Source organism: Gekko japonicus, unplaced genomic scaffold (genome assembly GCF_001447785.1).
Source record: "Gekko japonicus isolate JY-2015 unplaced genomic scaffold, Gekko_japonicus_V1.1 scaffold102, whole genome shotgun sequence".
Classification (NCBI taxonomy): domain Eukaryota; kingdom Metazoa; phylum Chordata; class Lepidosauria; order Squamata; family Gekkonidae; genus Gekko; species Gekko japonicus.
In genome coordinates, this window is record NW_015172006.1 from 1,520,728 (window position 1) to 1,536,338 (window position 15,611).

Genomic DNA, 15,611 nt, shown 5'->3' on the forward strand with positions numbered 1-15,611 from the left:
CCCAGTAGCTAGCAATCCAAAACAGTCCAGTGAAGCCTGAGCGGTGTGTGTTGCCTTCTGACACACTTCCAGTGATGTCAGGGGGTGTGGCATATGCAAATAAGTTATGCTAATGAGTTATGCTAATGAGCTCCTGCACCTCTTTTCTACGAAATGACCCCTGCTAGTGCTCCACTACCCACGCTCCCTGCTGCATGCACTGCCTGGTGCCACTGGGGAAAGGGCTGGGGGTAGCTGTGCCCAAGGACAAATAGGAGGGCTTTTGCGCAGACCGGGGAAGGACACGCAAGTCGGTAGGAGATGTATGTGGGAGGGAGGAAAGGAAGGCATGAGCGGGGGGGGGGGCTGAGGATAAGGAGAGGATAGGAGGGTAGCTGGGAACTCGTTGCCCAGGGCCTCCAAAACCTAGAACCGTCCCTGAGGCTGCTGGGGGCCAGGAGCAGCATAACCAAGCTCTAGCAACTCTGCCAGAGGCCCAGGGGCCACTTGGCTCAGCCTGTCCATCGGCAAGGGCGACGGGTGTCACTTCTCCAATTGCCTGTTCCCGCACAGCTGCCAGTTTCCAGGAGGAAGCGATGGCTGAGCTAATATCACTTCTCTGCACTACTGAGCTGAGTGACCCACGCCAAGCTGGCTTGCGGCATCCCAGGGGCCACTCGGCTCGGCGTGCTCCAGGGCCCCTTTCGGTTCCCAGTCTGTTCTTGTATCCTGCCGTCTTTTCCTCTGGCACAAAAGGGAGGATGGGCGACTTCACTGAATCCCCACCACAGTCCTGTCCCACACATCGTCATGGGTTTGTTGTTGTTTTTTGGCCACTCAGAATTCACAATCACCCCCATGGCCCCTTTTGGTGTCCAAAGGCCCACCTCTTGCCTCTTTTGCACTAATGGAAGGAGCCAACCCAAGGCACATAGGAAAATAACGTAAAGGTAAAGGTTCCCTTGCTCGAAAGCCAGTCGAGTCCGACTCTAGGGTTGCGGTGCTCATCTCCGTTTCAAACCCGAAGAGCCAGCGCTGTCCGAAGACATTTCCGTGGTCATGTGGCCGGCATGACTAAACACCAAGGCGCACGGGAACGCTGTTACCTTCCCACTGAAGTGGTACCTATTTATCTACTTGCAATTTCTTGCTTTCGAACTGCTAGGTTGGCAGGAGCTGGAACTAGAGACGGGAGCTCACTCCGTCATGCGGCACCCGGGTCTCGAACTGCTGAACTACTGACCTTCCACAGCCTGCAGTTCAGCGTCTTAACCACTTGAGCCACCGCAGCTCCTCACATAGGAAAATATAGCTGTGTGAATTAACCCCGCCCTCCCCACAAAAGTCCAGCACTGTGAGGACCAAATATGGTCTCCGAGACGTGGGAAGGAGCTGAGAAACAATTAATAGAATAAGGTGAGATGGGGAAACTGGCATGCTGAAGCAGCTGGGAACTGAAAGCCCCGAAGGAAGAGATTTGGAGGAAGGGATTTCAGAAGTGTCCCCCCGCCCATGATTTTTTTTGGGCCCCCAACTAGTAGGATTCTAGAATTCACAGGTGATCAGAGAGGTGTGGGATCTACACCCAGGGAACACGGCAACCAGAGGCCGAACAAAGATCAGGAGGGCTGGGCTGCACAATCACTAAGATTGCATGTGTGGGAAACAGGGGTCATTTCCTGCGGGAGCGCACAGGAGCGGAGCTCCGACAGTAAAGAGCCCAGGGGGCGGGCACATGCAACAAGCCCCGCCCCCTGCTCTCAGAGAGGTGTGGGATCTACACCCAGGGAACACGGCAACCAGAGGCCGAACAAAGATCAGGAGGGCTGGGCTGCACAATCACTAAGATTGCATGTGTGGGAAACAGGAGTCATTTCCTGCGGGAGCGCACAGGAGCGGAGCTCCGACAGTAAAGAGCCCAGGGGGCGGGCACATGCAACAAGCCCCGCCCCCTGCTCTCAGAGAGGTGTGGGATCTACACCCAGGGAACACGGCAACCAGAGGCCGAACAAAGATCAGGAGGGCTGGGCTGCACAATCACTAAGATTGCATGTGTGGGAAACAGGGGTCATTTCCTGCGGGAGCGCACAGGAGCGGAGCTCCGACAGTAAAGAGCCCAGGGGGCGGGCACATGCAACAAGCCCCGCCCCCTGCTCTCAGAGAGGTGTGGGATCTACACCCAGGGAACACGGCAACCAGAGGCCGAACAAAGATCAGGAGGGCTGGGCTGCACAATCACTAAGATTGCATGTGTGGGAAACAGGGGGCATTTCCTGCGGGAGCGCACAGGAGCGGAGCTCCGACAGTAAAGAGCCCAGGGGGCGGGCACATGCAACAAGCCCCGCCCCCTGCTCCCAGCAGCCCTCAGTCAGAGCAAGAAGCAGCCAGGTAAGTTGCAAAGCCCCCCCCCCCCCAATAGCTAGCAATCCAAAACAATCCAGTGGAGCCTGAGCAGTGGGTGTTGCCTTCTGACACACTTCTGGTGATGTCAAGGGGTGTGGCATATGCAAATAAGTTACGCTAATGTGTTATGCTAACGAACTCCTGCACCTCTTATTCTACAAAATGACCCCTGGTGGGAAACGACCATATGTATGCAGCGTCCCAAATTTGGACTGACCCCACAGAACTTGTGCTTGGGGCTCCAGCACCAACCATATCATGCGAGGTAACGGGTCTGCCAACCGCCGAAAGCCTTCAAAAAGCGGGGCTGAGCCAGGGAGTGCCAATTTTGGGGCTGCTTCATCATGTCAAAGATCACCCACAGAAGTAAACTTTTCATACCGACCGAGTGATTTTTGAAGAGCACCCAGATGCCCAGTTTCACTCACTTTGGTGACGTCTGAGCTTAAAATAGTAAGCCTCTTCAGAACTTATTTACCATCATATGGCTTCCCACAAAAAACCCCCCAAAACACACACAGCCCTATGGGAACTTTAGTTTTACAAGCGGACTCAGAATTCTTAAGAGTCATGATAGTGGTTTAAATCTTTAGTGCCAATGTACCCTTTTTACGGAAACAAAGCTCTTGGCCTGGAAGCTAAATCAGATATCACCAAAACCGGGGTGGGGGGTGGGGAGAGAACACATTCACACAAAAAGAACAACACAGAGATTAAAATCCCCCTTCTACAAATCCCCACCCCCACCCCCAAAGTCCCATCTTTAGTCAACATAATAGACGAAGAAAAACTTTACCGGCCTACCCATCTTGCCCCTCTTCCCAGGAACTCCGGGGATCCCCTGTAAATCAAAGAGACAAGAAGGGGAAAGAATTAAAATCCGATGGAGGTGGGAAAGAAACAACAAACTCTAAACCAAAACAAAGGAGGGGGGCATTAAAAGCATCTAATTATGGCAAGATAGCTATGTGCCAAAATATCAAACACTTCCGCTACAAGGGGAAGGGGAAAGGGAACGAGAGAGCTAAGTTTCACCCACGGAGGGTCCCTCGGCTGGAGGGCACACAGCCTGTACCCACCCAGGGCCAGGAAGCGGAGACAGAACTTTGCAAGAGGAATAATTAAGCTACTGGTCTGGAACCGAACAAAGGCCAAGCCCAGGCGCTTGCTAGAGAACTTCTGTTTATGTTTCTTATTGGGTGATGCAAGCATTAATGGCAGCGGCTCTGAAGCAGTAGCAAATTCCTCCCATCCCCATGGACCGACTCATCTTCTCGCTGAGGTCTCTTGTTTGCCAATGACACTGAGCAGAATGGATTTCACACAGAAGGACCTTGTCCTCTAGAATCGGACTCTTCTGGTGAGGACTCTTTGTCCGAGCAAGGGGCAGCAGCCCCGAAGAGTCCCTACAAGCTACGAAAGAGGAAAGAAAAGAAGAAATAAAGGCTGAAGGACTCTGGTGCCTTTAAAAAGACTGGGGTTTGGGGATGATTGGGGGTACTGCAATTGGGCAGTTAAACATAAAGTTAGAGGGTAAAAGATTTTAAATGTTAGACTCAGTTTATAAAAAAGTTCAATGCTGAAAAGGCTTGATGTATCAAAGCTAGAGGGAAGATCTCCTCTCTTGGGTTTTTAGACAGTAGTGGGTACTTTACTTTTTCCCGTATGTGTAGTTTCCCCTTCCCTCTTTTCTGTTGTAGTTTTGTGTAGTGATTTACCTGCACTCTACCCACCTATTGTTTAGACATAACCATGATTCTCATCTTAGCAGGCTCCTTTCCGTTGCAACTCCCTTTGCTAGTTCACTGAGAATTTCACTCACAAGTGCACCTTTTGCTCATGGTCCCACTAGATGTTGGGAAATCCATGACTCGATCTTCCCAGGAATTTTAAAAAAGTAAACTGCTGTAATACTCAGTCCCAAGACTGGTCATAACCTTGTGAGGACGAGGCTTTATCTTTTCTTGCCTAATTTACTCACACACAGAGGTGGACTATTATTGAAAAAGACAGGAAAAGATGAGTGCCTGTCTTTTTTCCTCTTTAAACAGTCAACAGTGTGGAGGATAGGTTTTAAACTGGTGACACCATCTGGGGATAGAACTGTTAAAACTCCTTCCGCCTCTGCGCTGCAAGCCCCGACCCAAATAAAGGTCTTACATGGCTGAAAGTTCCATTTACCAAAGCACTGGGAAGATCCAGTCCTGGATCTCCCAACCAGCGTTCCCTCTGAGTTAGGGTGAGCTAGCTCACAGTTTTTTAGCCTCCGGCTCACACATTTTTGTCTCCGCTCAGGAAGGATGGCTCCAGGGCAAACTAATTTATTCAGTAGCCAAATCGCTCGCTCACAACTTTTAATGCCAGCAGCTCACAAAGGAGAATTTTTGCTCCCAAGACGGCACAGCTTAGAGGGAGCGTTGCTCCCAACACTTCATCAGTTCTGACCCTAGCTTCACCAGGATCTTGTCAGGCACAAACTTCATTAAAGGGCATCTTCCCAAAAAATGCTAAACGTGCCTTTTGGCTTGGAGCGGGTCACTTCTGCACACAGAACAGGAAATGGGAAGAGTAATTTTTAGAACAAACACACATTCTGGCCGGCGCGTTTTCCCCCCTTTGATTTTACAGCCTTGAAAATCACAGGGCATGATTTCAGTGTCATGTGCAAAGATGACCTAAGTCATTACACCCTGACATGTTCTGTATCACTTACGTCAAACTTCCTAGAACATAACAACACCCTTCAACCAAAGGGCCAATTGGTCCAGCGTTCTGTATCCAACAGTGGCCAGCCAGAGGCTGCCCAGGAGCCAATCAGCCTGTAGTGAAGGTCTCTCGCCTTTCTCAGCTGCTTGCTCTCAGAAACTGATGTTCAGAGGCGAACTTAATCTAAACTCCTAAAATCTTCCCGATCTCTGACAAGGGAAGAGATAAAGCAAGAAATACAGCAAGAAGCTAAGCATGCCTATGAGGTGTGGCTTCACACAAGCCCACCATGCGCTTACCATGTGCTTTCGCAGTGTACACATTGTGGCTACTATGCGTAAAGTGGCTACATGTGTCCTTTTCGTCACGGGATCACGATGAGAAATGCTCTGGGGAGCTGAGGCAAATCACAGTTCTTTGCGGCGTGTTTGTGGGCTGAACAGTAAACACGTAGGGAGATGAGCGCCTCCGGCGAGGGGATGTACTGAACCCACAAGGTACCGCCTGACAAGCCTCCTTCAATCCCACTGATATTACCAGCCTTTAAGAATTTAATGAGACCCCAGGCGAGGGCACGGAGATGAAAAACTGGCGTAAAATGAATTTAAGCAAACCAAAGAGGGGAACGAATCAGATGCAGTGTCAGAGGGTAGCCCTGTTGGCCTACAGTAGAACAGCTAGGTTTGAATCCAGGAACACCTTCAAGACCAATGAGATTTTGGGGCTTTCGAGAGTCAACGCTCCCTTCCTCAGATACAGCGAAGGGACTGACATGACGACAAGCTGACAAAGAGAGCCGTGACTCTCGAAAGCCCCCAAATTTTGTTGGTCTCTAAGGTTCTAAGGAGCTGCGGTGGATCAAATCGTTAAGGCACTGAACTGCAGGCTGTGGGAAGGTCGGTATTTCAGCAGTTCGAGACCCGAGTGTGCTGCATGACGGAGTGAGCTCCCGTCTCTAGTTCCAGCTCCTGCCAACCTAACAGTTTGAAAGCAAGAAATTGCAAGTAGATAAATAGGTACCACTTCGGTGGGAAGGTAACAGCGTCCCGTGCGCCTTGGTGTTTAGTCATGCCGGCCACATGACCACGAAAACGTCTTCGGACAGCGCTGGCTCTTCGGCTTTGAAACGGAGATGAGCACCGCAACCCTAGAGTCGGATTCGACTGGCTTTCGAGCAAGGGGGCCTTTACCTTTAAGGTGCTACCGGACCTGAATCTAGCAAATCGGACGCAGCGATTATGCATGGAGTGAATGCACAGCTCTCTTGCGTGTTCTCTTAGCGGCTGAAGAGATGAAGGATCTGAAATGAGGGGAAAGCGAGAGTCTGTGGCCCTGTACTCAGAAGGTATTTGTAAAAGGCTTGTTCTTTCCATAGCGGAGAAAATGCAGGCTGAGATGCACAGGAAAAGGAGAGTCGCGGACAGCGTGTTCGGAGGACCGCAAGCAAAGACAACGTTGAGAAAGCAGCAGGAACATCAAGGAGAGGAAGAACAGGAGGACTCCACTGAGAGAAAAAAGCCAGGAGAACACCACACAAGAGGAAGAACGAGACCCCCCCAAGGACAGCCGTGACGACAACGTATGCTGTTATTCGGCATGAAGGGAGAGACTGTCCCCTCCAGAAATACTCACTCGTTCTCCGTCAGCACCTGGCAACCCAAACAATCCTGGTGGGCCAATGTACCCCTGTGAGGGGGAAAGGAAAGGAAACAAGCAGTTAAAAGCACTTCCTTGCCTCTGAAAGGGCCAAGTCCCGTCCCTTGGAAAGAAACGGCACGTCCTCCAGCGCTGGGGTCCAGGGCAGCCGAGATGAAATAAACCTTGAGGCAAGTGTATATGCCCATGGACTGCATGGTGCTGGCTTCCACGATGTAGTCCAAGGGCACATACCCTCACACCAGGGATCATGAGGACTCCGGGGAAGGAAGTCGCCAGCCAGCAGGGGCCTCCCCTGGGCTGGTTTCCGAGTGCACCTGAGAGAAACGGAGCTAGGATCCAGGTTAGCAAAGTTCAGTTAGGAGGGTATCACGGAAAACACATCCACAGCATCCTTCTCCAAGGACTTTTAGGAGCCAACGACGAGCAGCTCTGGGGTCTGAAGCCAGGCCCCTTCAGCCCTGCAGGGGAGTGCTTCTCCCATGGAAGGAGAGCTCTGCCAGGCCTGCAAAACGGTCCATCTACTTGCTATCCTGTGTCGCACACCGGCCAGCCAGATACTTCCAGCAAAGCAGCCTCAGCTGTGTCGTCCCTCCACCCGCCCTTGTGGGATTTATATGAACCTCCATCAAAGCCCTTCCCATCAATGGCCATCAGTAAACCTTGTCACCGGCTTTCTCTGCACCACACAGTATTTTATCGGCCTCTAGCACATCGTCATTGACAAACACAGGAAACCCTGAGAATCTACAGACCCCTTTGCCTTATCCCTGGTTCTTCTCCCCATCCCCGTTCCCTTGTCCCTTATGACAGCCTCAGTTCTTACACTGCCCTGCCTGTGACCCTTTCGGCGAACTATCTTATTGATAATCCTAATGGAGACAGGTTCAGGTGGGGTAGCTGCGTGGATCTGAAGCAGTACTACAAGGTTCAAGTCCAGTGGCACCTTTAGGATCAACAAAGATTTATTCAAGGTATAACATCAGATAACGTGTATGTATTTGAAAGGGCGTGCGTGCACACGAAAGCTTATACGTTGAATAAAACTTTGTTGGTCTTAAAGGTGCCACCGGACTCGTACTTTATAGTCCTAAAGAGTAATGGATTGTCACTCAGTTCCCTCGTCTTCCTCCAGATTAGCCAGCGATGCAATGGATCTCCTAGGGTGCGTTCAGACGGGGCGTTTCAGCCGATATAAACTGTACCGGTTGGAACCGTTGCAGTTTATGCCGGATGAAACGTGATCACACTTACCTCCTGTCTGCGGAGCCCATCGCTGTATGCCCGTTCACACACAGTGGGCGTCGGCGGTGTGGTTTTTTTAAAACTCACTTTGCGCATGCGCATAGGCAGCCATCCACAGAATGGCGATCTTCGCGCATGCGCAAAACACCCCGTCCAGAAAATCATGCCCTGAAGAGAGGACTTACCTTTAAAGTTTAAAGAGCAAACTGGCCTCCCTGAGGTCCCGGACTCATCTAAAACGTTAAACTAAGGACCTTTTATTTTCTTTTTTAAACAAACGCCGGGGCGAAGCTTCGCCCAAGCACATATCGCCGACCTAAAAAAAAAATGGTGGGTGAAAATTGGAAGCCTTGGGCTTCCAAACGGAAGTGGCTCTACAACGGTGGAGAGAGATCAGACGGGGCGGTAAAGCAATTCCAACCATTGCACTCAGGATACCACCACTTGGGGACCTAGTGGCAGAATACAATGGTTTAAAGCTCTTTGCAACGGTTAGGGACGGAAGGCAGATGTTCGCCGTGTGAATGCCGGTAAGTACACCGATTCCAACCGGTACCTATACCGTTGTAAATGCCCCGTCTGAACGCACCCCTAGAGCGTTACTTTAACCTGACTTCTGGCTCATACCACTTTCACGTAAACCACTCAGCATCTCCACACTACAGGGGAAATCACACCAGCTTCCTTTGCCGCTTGACAGTGTATGAGGCAAGGATTCCACCCCGAAAACGCTTTTCACAGCAAGGGCTGAGCTCCAGAAATTGCAAAATGAAAGAAGGCAAGAGTGCTTCTGAGCATACACAAAGTACCCTTCAGTCACTGCAGTGTGATTGCAGTCCCAGCATCAGGACATGCATCTCAGCTCCTGTCCCAGCGTGTCTCATTTTAGAAATTTCTTTGGAAACAACCATTTCTCCCCGGTCATTATGTGCCGAAACAGGCTTATAGTTTCTCCATGCGAGGAAGAAGCAGGATCAGGAGGCCAGGCTCGTTCCAGAGCAGCCCATCATTACAGGATATTAAACAGCTGATCGGCCCCTTCCCCCACCTCCTTCCCTCCTAAAAGAATGAAAATGGCCTACGGGGTCAACTTTTGTTTATCGCCTGCAATTTTCCTGGTGATGGGAGCCAGCTGGTAGCATTTAGGACCACATGACAGAGAGGGAGGCGTCTTGACGGGTGCTCAGCATCGTAATGATTTATAGTTGCAATTGGAGAGCAGGAGGCGGTTAGCCGGAGACCTACATCTTTCAAAAGGGAGTGGGAGCCATGCTTCTCAATGGAAAACCTCCACATTCAGCTAGACAAGAGCCAAACATTCTTTTGCATGCGTCTGCAAGACGCTGGTTTGTCGCCTCGAAGAGGAATGTAAAAATCAGTCCCAAGAGTTTGGCGGGACTGTCCAAAGGGACGGAAGAGTCCCGCTGGATCAGAGTCAAGGTCCAGCTGGCTCGGCATCCTGTTTCCAACAGTGGCCGGCCAGATGCTTTCGAGAAGGCCACAGGCAGGGAATGCAGTCCATAGCCTTCCCCTGTCATTCATATACCAGAAAACTGGTATTCAGTGATAGACTGCCTCTAAATATAGAGGTTCTATTCTTAGCTATCATGAATAAGAACGGTGGAGAGACTTATCTAATCTTTTATAAAAGCATTAGACTCACTGTGCAAGAGAAAACCAAAGGCCCCTCTAGCACAGGAATCTGTTTCCCGCAGCGGCTGGCCAAATGCTTCCAATAGGCCCCCAAGTGGGAAACGGAAGCAACAATTGCTCCACAAACTGCCCTGCAGGCAACTCAGATTCAGAGGCAAGTTGCCTCTGAACCCCGGGGTCTCCATTTTGCAAGCATGGCTAACAGCTGTCAATATAGCCCGCCTTTAAAGTCATCCAACCCATCACCATATCAAATTCTCTAAATTAGTTACATGCTGGGGGGATGGGGGAACGACAGTCAATGGCCCACAGAGCTATGACGTGCAGATACAACCGTCATCCCTCCAAGCAGGAATGATGCCAGCTGGGGCACTTGCAGAGGGACCTGGCCAATCCAAAACGCTTCCTACTGCCGACCAATAACAACACCGTATACTGTATACTGCTTCTGTCTCAGTTAGCATACAAGGCCAGGACCCAGCTTTAGACTGCAGGGATACTGGAACGAATCCTGGAGATGTTGTGACACTGACTTAGCAGACCCAGCTGTTCTGGAGAACGTTACGCTTCAGGATAACTGCAGAGTGCAGCTCCCAAACCATAATCCCAGAGTTTGTTCCACTACCACCCACTCCCATGGTACTAAATTTCACTGTTCCCACTACCCACCCTCCTGGCACATATTTTCCTTGCTGGAACATCTGTTGGTCCCAAACTCTGTCAGTATGGATGGCCCCCACCACTTAATCAAGGGTCTGTCCCAGAGCCAGCGTGGTGTGGTGTGTTGAAGCGTCAGACTAGGATCTGGGAAACCCAGTTTCAAATCCCCTCTGCCATGGACAGGTCAGGGAAGGCACGGGGAGGCATTAAATGCCTCCCTGATCCTTCCAAGGGCCCCCCTGGCCCACCCGCCTCAGAGTCAACGGGAGGGGGTGTCGCTCTCCAGGCCTTGCCTCTGTAGCCACACAGGCAGAGGTTTTGGCTGTACTGGGCGTGGCCAATTCTGAAGCCAGCCGGAACTCTGTTCCTGTGTGTTCCTGCCCAAAAATAGCCCTGACAGTAGGCTTGCCAAGTCCCCCTGGGGGGCGGGGAAACCCCCGCCCCAGAGGCCTATTTCCCGCCGCCGGCGGATCGGGCCCCAGGGGGGAACCCCACCCCCAAAGCACGCGACGTGCACATCACCCGGAAGTGACGTGACCACGCCGGGCACGCTGGGGGCGGGGCCACGGTCATCCGAGGGAAAACTCTATGGTTTTCCATCGGATGGTTGTGGCCCCGCCCCCAGCATCCCAGGAGTGGTCGCGTCACTTCTGGGTGATGTATTTGCGGCACGCGCGCACTCCCGGAGCTGCGCTGGAGTCCCCCGCTCCAGCGCCAATCCGACTTGGCAACCCTACCTGACAGAGTCTCAAACTCACCTATTTCACTTAGTTGTTGTAAGGATAAAATGGAGGGGAACGACATATGTCACTTTGGGTCCCCACTGGGGGGGGAAGGTAGGCTACAAATAAAGTAAATAAATAAATACCCTCTCTTCCCACAACGGTGTTATCACCTCTACTCATAGGCGCCCACCTTTTAACCAAGACCAAGCTGCCAGTCTCCTGCTTCACATATCCATGCTAAATGACATGGAAGACTGGCAGGCAGGCATGACAGGGGATTTTTCAGCTACAGTCTCCAGATTTTGGCAGTCTTTGCCCCAGGAAATTTGCCCTGCCTTCCAAAAACCTGCTAAAACTAGACTGCTGCAGAGAAAGTTTGTCAGTAAATGAGCCGCACTGATTTCCAAAAAGTGTTTACTGACCTTTTCTCCTGTGGATTTGTATTTTAATTTTTTACTGCTGTCTGCTGATTTTATTGTTTCTGTACTCTTATTTGTTGGTGTTTTTAATCACTGATTGATGTTCCGCTGCTGATAGTTTGCACTGAGGGTGATCTGGGGAGTTACTACAAAATTTTATGTCGTTTTTTTGTGTTGCATTTTTAAAAAATCTTTCTTTTTTGTATTTGTTATGTGCATGTGTGTGCTTGTGAGAAGTAATAATAATAATAGTCACAGTCAGATATTTGACTGGTAGATGGTGTTCTGCAATTCGAGACCTAGCCAAGTTCTTGGGTATTGCAGAGGTATCTTTACAGGATTTTTGCTGTTCCAAGCAACACTGTCTTCTGGAGCTGAACTGGTGTTATTTCCTCAATGGCCAGAATGTCCAGGTGTTTTCTGAGACTTTTAGGCACTGCTCCAAAGGTTCCAATGAAAACTGGCACAATGGTAACCTTCTTCTCCCAGAGGCGCTATAACATATTCCTTGGTCTTGGTATTTCGTGATCTTCTCCTGTTCTTTCTTTTTCTATTCTGCTGTTTCCTGGGATTGCAGTGTCATTTATCCAAACTCTATTTCTCATTCCCCCCCCCTACAATTGTGATATCAGGGGTGTCATGCTCCAGGTGTTTATCTGTTTGCAATCAGAAGTCCCAAAGAATCTTTGTTTCATCATGTATTTTGATCTTGTCTGGTTCGTGCTCCCATGAATTTCTGAATGATGGTAAGCTATACTTCTTGCAGCAATTTCAGTGCAACATAGCTGCAACTCTATTGTGACATTCTTTATAGTCAGTCTGAGCAATTTTACTGCAGGCACTGACCATGTGATTGACTGTTTCATCCTCTGTCTTGTAAAGTCAAGATTTGCCATTATCACTGGTCTTCTGAATCTTGGCTTTCATACTATTCATTTTGAGTGCCTGCTCTTGTGCAGCTAGAATGAGTCCTTCCGTTGAAAGTGCCCATTTTGGAGCCACTTCCAGGTATTTTCGCTATCAACTTTGCTCTCTATCTCTTTCAAATATTGCCCATGCACTTGTTTTTTTGCAATCTTGTTTTGATTGCAATCTTTTTGTAATCTTCTTTGGTTTCTGTAACCTTAAAGAAGTCTGCCTTGTACATTTCAACTAGAAGTTTCTCTTTGCTTTTCTTGGTGTAGTCATTCAGTGCTTGTTTTTCTTCTTCAACTACTTGCTTAATTTTCAGAAGACCTCTTCCACCTAATTTTCTTAATAAGTAAAAGCAATTAACAACGCTTCTAGGGCGAAGTGCGTGATGCATTGCCATTATCTTGAGAGTTTTGAGATCTATCGCTTCTAATTCTTCTTGTTTCCAATCAATCATGCCAGCTGTGTACCTTAGAACTGGGACTGCCCACATGTTAATTGGCTTTACCGTGTTGCCTCCATTTAATTTTGTTCGCAACATCTTCTTGACTCTTTGGTAATACTCCTTGGTTGTATTTTTCTTAACAAGGGTATGCTTGATGTTGTCAGCTTCCAAAATTCCAAGATATTTGTAGTTTTGATGATGTTGTTCAGCACTTTCATTTCTTCTTGTTCAGTGATCTTTCCGCTATACAATACTAATGCTGCACACTTGTCAAGGCCAAATTCCACTACTATATCTTTGCTGAATATTCAAACTGTATTTAGTAAATAATCAATCTCTGATGATGATTTTCCATACATTCACAATAAGTGTGAAATCTTTGAGCCTGTCTTTGAAATCTGGTATCCTAGGCCTGTGCTGTTGAGAATGATTGTGAGTGGTATTAAGGTAATGATAATGAGAAGCAGTGATTTATATTATTATTATGGCTCTTTTTGTAGCAGGAACTCCTTTGCATATTAGGCAACACACCCCTAACGTAGCCAATCCTCCAAGAGCTTACAGCAGCCCCTGTAAGAAGAGTTCTGTAAGCTCTTGGAGGATAGGCTACCTTATTTATTTATTTATTTATTTAAGCATTTTTACCCCACCCTCCCCACAAGCGGGCTCAGGGCGGCTTACAAGGGGCATAAGCCCATCCATAAAACCAGATAAAACAATAAAATCATAAATAACAATAATAACAATAATAAAGTGCTTTCTGTAAACGAGATGGTCTTGAGTGGTTCTTGAGTGGTTCTGATGGCATCTTCGAATCCTCCCCGTTGGGGTACCACTGTCCAGTAGATAGTTCAAGCCAATACCACGTTGTCAATGCCACGCAATTTATGGATGAGCTTCCAAGGGCGATTTCTAATCCCGATGGTATTGCCACCATTGGTGGTGGTGGCAACGGCGGCCCCTATGTGAAAGCCTGGCGGAAGAGCTCCGTCTTGCAGGCCCTGCGGAACTGCATAAGGTCCCGCATTAGGGGTGTGCTGCCTAATATGCAAAGGAGTTCCTGCTACAAAAAGAGCCATGATTATTATTATTATTATTATTAGTAGTAGTAGTAGTAGTAGTAGTCGTCGTCGTCTAAGGCATGATTCTGTAGATTTGTAGAACAGTTTTAGTGCATTATTGATTGTATGTAATACACTGTTCGTACTGCATTGTTTTAAATTGTCTTGTCAGCCTAGAGTCTCAGGGAGGAAGGTGGACTGTAAACGAAGTAAATAAAATAAATATGCAAATGTATGCAGAGTTAATAATTGTAGTTACTTGCTTAAAATAGATACGATTGACCAACTTTATTTCCAAAGGGTGGCAGCCCTAGTTTCTTTGTAAAGGATTCCACCATGAAATCTGAAAGTCAAGTTTTCTCAGTGAAGAAATAAAATTGCTGCTTTGCCACAGAGGAGTCCTTCTAGGGAGAAGACGTGAACTGGCTGCTCTAACTCTCCTTCCGATGCCTCCCAAGTAGGGTTGCCAGATCTCCACAATATGCCAGCGGGGGGGTGGGAGGAAGCCTTCTGGAATTGGGGCAGGGCTATACCCCCAAACAGTGACATCACACGGTGACGTTCCCAACACAATGACGTCACGTGGAACTGACGTCATCATGTCAGGGACGTCACATGGTGACACTCTGGTTTGAGGGCAAACCTCTATCGTAAAGTCAGGTTCAAACCATAGAGTTTTGCCCTTCAACCAGAGCGTCACCACGCAACGTTCCCGACGTGATGACATCACTTCTGCACAATGTCATCATGTTAGGGACGTCGCCATGCAATGTTGCTGTTTGGAGGTGGGGAGAACCGTGCTGGCCAGCTGGCCAGCAACAGACACAAGCCCCCAAAAGCAGGGGATCCTCCACCCCTGCCTGGGGAATTGGAGCCCTACCCCCAAGTGAGTCCCTAGTGCACTGTATACTGCCCAGGACTCATAAGCAAAACACCAGTCATTCCAGTGGCATTTGCAGAAGCAGGAGACGTGGGAAGAGAGGTTCTCAAAGTCTAGCAGGCATAGGAGCCGCCGCCGTCACTGTACCACCACCGACTTGCCATCTTCGACGGTGGATTAGATCTGGAGGTGAGCTGGCCCTGGGCAGACGCCTAGTCAACCGAAGAATGTATGTTGTCAGGTTAGGTTGATGAATGGAACTCATCTTGGATTAGAAAACTTTAACATCAAGAGCACCGTACTTTATTTAATGATTGTTTTATACTGTTTAATGATTGCTTTTATGTTGTTTTAACTGTTGTTATGGCAATTGCCTCTGTTGTAGCCGCCCTGAGCCGGTTGGGGAGGGCGGGGTACAAATCTAATAAATAAATAAATAAATAGCAGGTCTTGAGAGATACCAACTCTAATGCAGAACAGGCTCTAAATGCCCCAAGGCAAACAAGCAGGCCAAGAATTCAAAGCCAAAGAAGAAACCAGGCCATGCCCACTCAGGAAGGGCAGCCTGTTAACATTCACCTCTGCCACCTTGAGAACTAGCAACTTGCTCTTCTTTTCATACGAAAGCTGGGATTCTCACAAATCCCTTTGATTTGTGAGATCCAGATCAAGCCCCAGTATTTGAAAGGTGCATCCTACAGAGCATGGCACTGTCTTCTAACTGTTCCGTATTACGTATCTGCACATCCCAAGAAGCTTAGAGATCTCAAGGGCAAACTACACGTTATGTGCAAATACATGAAACGAAGCGGAGGGGAGGGGTGTTTGGGCCTGTCATAGCCAGCTACTTCTTTGCTCCACGTGGCC

At 48.9% G+C, this 15,611-nt stretch overlaps 1 protein-coding gene across 1 annotated transcript in view; it reads right to left on the minus strand.

The window, feature by feature from the left end:
* Positions 1 to 15,611, minus strand: part of COL27A1 (collagen, type XXVII, alpha 1) — a 399,797-nt gene that overhangs the window by 295,245 nt on the left and 88,941 nt on the right. The window contains exons 14-15 of the mRNA XM_015420171.1: positions 6,721 to 6,774; positions 3,179 to 3,223 (exon numbers count right to left, since the gene is read on the minus strand). Coding sequence (XP_015275657.1) covers positions 3,179 to 3,223; positions 6,721 to 6,774 — 99 coding nt within the window. The remainder of the gene's footprint in view (positions 1 to 3,178; positions 3,224 to 6,720; positions 6,775 to 15,611) is intronic.